The sequence below is a fragment of the Opisthocomus hoazin genome, chromosome 14, assembly GCF_030867145.1.
Source record: "Opisthocomus hoazin isolate bOpiHoa1 chromosome 14, bOpiHoa1.hap1, whole genome shotgun sequence".
Classification (NCBI taxonomy): Eukaryota; Metazoa; Chordata; class Aves; order Opisthocomiformes; family Opisthocomidae; genus Opisthocomus; species Opisthocomus hoazin.
This window is the reverse complement of record NC_134427.1, coordinates 3371158-3377157: the sequence shown is the minus strand read 5'-3', so window position 1 is coordinate 3377157 and position 6000 is coordinate 3371158. Positions and strand designations below refer to the sequence as shown.

Genomic DNA, 6000 nt, shown 5'->3' with positions numbered 1-6000 from the left:
CCAGTTCCTAAAGTAAGCTTTCCTCCACGTCTCTAAGAGACAAGCACTAAAAACTGCAGCGTATTAGTCATCATCCTAGGTTCATCAGCTATTTTAAGCATTAAAATTAGCCTGTAGCATAAAATATAACTGAACTTTTGGGCTACTGCAAAGACTATCATCTCCTTCGTCCTGCACATCTGTAGTTTTAGGAAGCCTGTAAAACTCACAAGCAATACTTAATGAAGCTGTAGTGGAGCCTTCTCTCCATATTCTGCCAGCTACACTGGGCAGAGCAGCCTGAACAAAGCTCTGATCCTGTTTTTTTCTCCTCTATGCTCACTTTGTACAAGAAAGTTTTGACTGCAGTGAGAGACCTACAGATTATTTTTCAGAATGTCATTAATTAAAGATTGGAAAAACAGACTTCTTGCCTTGCGTGCTTACAGAAGTAGAGTGAAATGTAATTCTCTTTCCCAATCTCTCTAAACAATCCTATAATTTACTCACATCTTAGTAATCAGAAGGGCAACTTTAAAATTAGTTTCTGTGCTCCTTTGGTAGAGGATGTGGATTTAATTACTCTGTTTTTTTAAATATGTTTAGTTCACTGATCTACCAAGGCCAAGATTACTGTGTCAAAGGAATACTCATACCATCCGTGGGAATTAAGTTTCTACATACAATTGCAAATTTGCAGTTTAGGGTCTAACGCCACTAATAAAACAGAAGTAATGTGTTCTATGGGCATGATTGGGACTGACCACTGCAAGCCTTGACAGGAAGAAAGAAAAATTCAGATAGTGGTAACAAAGAAGATGTTAGAATAAAGGTGTATCAGAGTTTAGAAGAAATGTGGAAACAAATATTTTTTTTCCCAGACATACTTGAATGTAGATCTGTAGTTAATGAACAATCTAGTCTGTGCATGCTTGAGTGACTGACAGTTGCAGAACAGCAAACTCTATATGACAACCATGCATAACTTCAGCAACACACAAACATTTTCTTGCTGCCTGAACTAATGAGCCATTTAGCTGGGATAAATCAGGTTATTCAATAGATGTTTCAAGTAGCTAATAGGCCCGATCCTGCTGCTGATCCTTGTTCAGACTGGTACTCAAGTAGAATTAAATTCTGTATTCATGGAGTGAGGAATAGAATGAATAATGAGATTTCACATGTGGAGTCACTGCAGGATAAAGATACTACATAACTTTAAAAAAAATAAAATTCATCATAGTGAATATTAAGTATTTGCTATGTGGTTTTGGAGGAAGAAATATTTGATTAAATGATCTGAGACTAGATCTTGAGATAACTAGAAGCTCCATAATTCTAACGCTGATTCATCCTGATTTTCTCTTGGGCTTCAGTGTTTCTACCTAGGAAAATAAAAACAGTTACATAGTTTATGGGGGTTTGCTAAGATCGCTATCTTTCCAAAAAGTATTTTGATAACGTTCAATATTAACTACACAAACTTTAACAAAGGTAGTTCTATGAATATGTGAAAATCCAAATGAAAGTTATAAAGCAAACCCTGTGTTTTTATGAGATATTTTGCTTGAAATCAAAGTAGGAAAAATTGCTTACAGGAAAATATTTAGAACTGCTAAAAGTGGAATCTTAAAACTGATCTTTGCATGTGTCTTTCTGAACTGTTATTGCTAAAAACGCTGTATGAATCCTCTGCAATATATAGGATTGTGAATTCTTTCATAAAACGTAGAAAAACAAATGTATTTAATATAAACGGTTCAAAAACCTACATTTAGTCTTGTCAGTGTGCAGTTTTGAATGTGTTTTGGCAGGTCTAATTGATGAGACCTAGTTTAACAAAATATAGGGAAATTCTGCAATCAGGCCACAGGATGTGCAGTTTAATGATGTTGGTGTGCATTTCTATTTGTTTCTAATGTAGAGGGTCTATTGGTAAAATGAATGCCCATTTTGTGGTCTGTTATGCAGAAAATGTTTAATCCAGTGTTTGATTTACTCTGTTAAATCTTCTTTATTGAATGTGCTTATTCATCCATGCAGAATTGGGTATGCTGCTTTCTGTTACTATGACATTGCAATTAAATAGCTAAAGAGAAAAACATGGTAAGACATTTTCTCAAGGTCCGTGAAATTCTCATAAAAATTATTCATACTTACATATTTTACTTCTACATTGGCTGATATTAAAACTGTAAAGTACAGAGAAATATTTTTGTGTTGTATGGGGCTGACAAACCTTGCAGTTAAAGATCCTGAATAATCGTTTTTGTCAAATAAATAGTACTAAGAAGAATTTCTGGTCCATTGGATAATGACTGTCATCACGAAATAGGATTGCACTGATTGCATCTTATGAATGAAGCTAACAGGAACTCGCAGAACCAAACAACAGCATTTTGTGGTGGGATAAATACTTCAGCACTTGAGAAACAGTAAGACATTGACAGTGAAGTAGCGCTGTTCGAGGGCAGTCCTAGAATTATACTAAACAATAACAACAGGTTTTCACAATTAAACTGTCTTTTCATGAGTATGCTCTCCCTCAGTAAGAAAAGGATGTGCAAGGAGAATTTGTTTTATCCGATTTAAGCAATACAGCAATACTTTGTTCCTCAACTCAAGGCATTTAGGTCTGGATGATCCAGCATTGTGAGAATTCTGGAGCTAAATTTCTGTTGTTACAGGTTAAAAAGTAGAAACGACAGCTTCATTAACAGAATTGGACTATGGAAGCTGCAGAATGGATTTTTTTTTTTTTTTTTTAAATCTCTGTGGGACAGTTGAAAGCATACATATAAGGAACATAAGATTTGGTCTTACTACTTTTACAGCTGAATCCATAACTACTAATTTTCTCTGCTACTTATTTCTTAGCATGGTAATCAAGTACTGATGTTTAAATATACGTATTTTTTGTTCTTGCGTTGTTTGATGTTTCCTGCTAGCCCATTTTCTGTGCTGCACTGTGTTCTAGCGCGCCTGGCAGTACCGTGGGGGTAAGGCGGTCTCTGGTTTCCATTAGCCGCTTTATGCTGTTTTCACTATTCTCTTGCTACGTGAACAAGGAGCTTGTAATAAGGTGTTAACAGGCTGCTAGCTGGTTTATGGTTATTATTGATTTAAGGTGTTAAGACTTTAATATAATCATGCACAATGAAGAATATTAAGAGATTAGTGTAAAGCCATATAAGCCATTGCATGCAAAATAAAAAGCAAAACTTTCTAGAAAATTCCAGTGTGTTCTGGCACAGGTATTCTGCGCTGGGCTGTTCTGCCTGCATCGCCGTGCCTGGCTTCTTCAGAGACATCTTTTGATTCGTGCTGTTCTTTCGCTCCGACTGGTAACGCAGGAGGGGCTGCTCTGGAACAGCAGGGTCTGTGTTTGTCACCCCCGACTCCCCCTGCGCTGCTTTGTGAAGTGAAGGAAGAGGCAGAGCAAGACCGAAGTGTGACTTGAGGCTTCGGAGGAAAAGAAAGACAGAGTTAACGTTAATTGATGGGTTGAGAAAAATAGAGACTTTTTGAATACAGAGAACGAAGTACAATCCAACAAATATGGCCGTTAATTAACAAGGAAGGACAGGAGATCAAGGAATATAAATAAACAGATGAACGAATCCACTTTCTTTCAAAATCTGGCTTCAACATGGTCCAGGAAGGAAAGAAATTATCACAACTGGGGACTAAGGAGACTTCTTTAAAATAATAAGGGAAATATTTTCTCGGTTATGTTAATAAAGCGCAGCGATCAACGTGATCAAACAACCAATAGAAATGGTTTTGGAAACGGCATACGCAGGGGGCAATGAGAAAAATGAAACCCGCTGTGAGTTACTGAGCACTGGTCACCCCAGGAACTCCGTGGCGGTGGCACAGAAATGGTAACCACCAAGGCGGGCGGCTGCGCTGCGGGGCTTCGCCTCCGGGGTGCCGCCGCCCCACGGCCCTGCAGAGCCCCATCAGGGCCTGGCCCCGAGGCCCGGGGCAGACCGGCGAGGCGAGGCGCGGGGCCGCTCCCCGGGCGGAGATCCGGGGCAGGGGCGGCTGCTCTGCGGAGAACGGCCGGTACAGGAGCAGAGAGGCGGGAGGGCAGCACCGGGAGGCCGCTGTCGCAACCAGCCCCGGCCCTCCCGGGACTGCATCTCCCAGCAGCCCCCGCCCTGCCGCCGCCGCTTCCCGCCATTTCCGCCGGCGCCGGCCACGTGACGGAGCCCCTCCCAAGATGGCGGACAACCTGCCTTCCGAGTTCGATGTGGTGGTGATCGGGACCGGTACGAGACGGCGGGGGACGGGGAGGCAGCGTCGAGGGGAGCTCTGGCGGGTGGCAGCAAGGTGCCGGTGCTCGGGAGGGGCAGAGCCGGCGGGCCGGGGGGGGCTGCCGAGGGTACCTGCCTGGGCAGCGCTGCGCGGGGGCCCGGCGACGCGCGGGCCGCTCTGGGGGCTGAAGTGGCGAGGTTTGCTTAGAAACTGCGGTGGCACGGAGGGGCGTGTGGCGCGGGGCTTTACCTGGGAGGGGGATCTCTGCCAACCCCGTCCCCGTGAGCCGCCCGGGCACCCCTCCTGCCCGGCACCCACCGCTGGGACCGGCGGAAGCCCTGCCTGCCCCCAGCACCCCGGCAGCCCTGTTTGCTGGGATACCTGATTGCTGCTCGTTTAGTTTTGTGCCCTGGGAGTCGTTCTGAAGAGCTAAACTCCACGCTGTTGCAGTACACATGGTGTATGCGGATAGTATTTTTTTTATAGTATCCTATAGTTCAAGAACTTTTATCTCTTAAAAGCTTTTTGTAATTTCTGTGCCTGCTTACAGATAACCCCAAACTTTCTGAGTCCTCATTAAAGTGTGTTTCTCAGTATATGGACAAACGTCAGGTTGAGTGATTGCTGGTATCAGAGACTTCACTCTGAACTTGCTGGAACTGCCTCCACTTTCTGTGTCCTGTACACGTTCATCTTGTTTCCTGTTAAGGTGAAAAATGATGGAGATCTTGAACGTCTCACTGCAACATTCCGCAACACAGTAACTACACGGCAAAATCTAAAATACTCTTTCAGAAGTAAGAGATTTGCTGCTTGTGTATCATCATAATCTTTAAGTATAGAAGCAAATTTCTGTTTGGTGGAACCCAGTGACAGTGGCCTGGTTCAAACTGAGCTTGATAAACCCTCCACCTTGAATTCAGCATTGAGCCCTAGTCTGAAAATGTTCAAAATACATTACTGTTTGTAGGTCCCAAATTTACGCTCAAATTTTGTTTGCTTTTATGAAGACCTCCCATGGCCAGCTCAGGATGATGACTGGAGCACAAAAGGGAAGACACTTCAGAACGTTACTGTTTTCTGTGTAGAATCAGGAGCTATGGTTTTGGAGTTCCTTAATCTGCCAAATTGTGTCATTCAGATTGAAGAATACTTTTCTAGTAATTTGGAATAGAATGAGTGAGTTTCTTAATGTAATTGCTATTTTCAGTATTTACCAGAAACAAGTAATCTCCTTACAGGGCATGTGTAGTTGCTCAAAGGATTTCTGATTTAGTTCTGGAGTTTGCGAGAAATTCTAAAAACATATTGTCCCCATGGTTGACCTGCTAAGAATGCAAAATTGAGGTTCTTGACAAAATTAAGAAATTCCTTCTGTGTTCTTAACCCTGTTATATGGAGTGGAAGCCCTAGTAATGAATCTGACATTTTCATATATTCAGATCTGTGAATATTTTGAGTCTATGAGAAGAACGGTAAACAATGAAAGGCTGAAGTACCAAACTAAAAGGGTGAGATATTAAAAATTGCATAACTTGTGTGATTTTTGAGGATAATGAATTCTTTACTGCCATGAGAAAAAACAATGTTTATGTAGGTCATGCAGTGATGTAGAAAATCAAAGGAAACTCAAAGGTTTATAGAATTAGTGTTAGGCTATTTAGCTATTCTAGCTACTGAGGAAGCTAGAAGATGAAAATGGTAATAGTAGGAGCCGCTATGTGAGCTACTAAGGAAGCTAGTGAAGGTGTTGGCTCTTTA

The 6000-nt window shown here is 42.0% G+C and overlaps 1 protein-coding gene across 1 annotated transcript in view; it reads left to right on the top strand.

Moving 5' to 3' along the window:
• The first annotated feature begins 4157 nt into the window (after window positions 1–4157).
• CHM (CHM Rab escort protein) overlaps window positions 4158–6000 on the top strand; it is a 74731-nt gene continuing 72888 nt past the window's right edge. Inside the window, exon 1 of the mRNA XM_075435667.1 lies at window positions 4158–4253. Within this exon, the coding sequence (XP_075291782.1) occupies window positions 4205–4253 (49 nt within the window). The 5' untranslated portion in view covers window positions 4158–4204. The remainder of the gene's footprint in view (window positions 4254–6000) is intronic.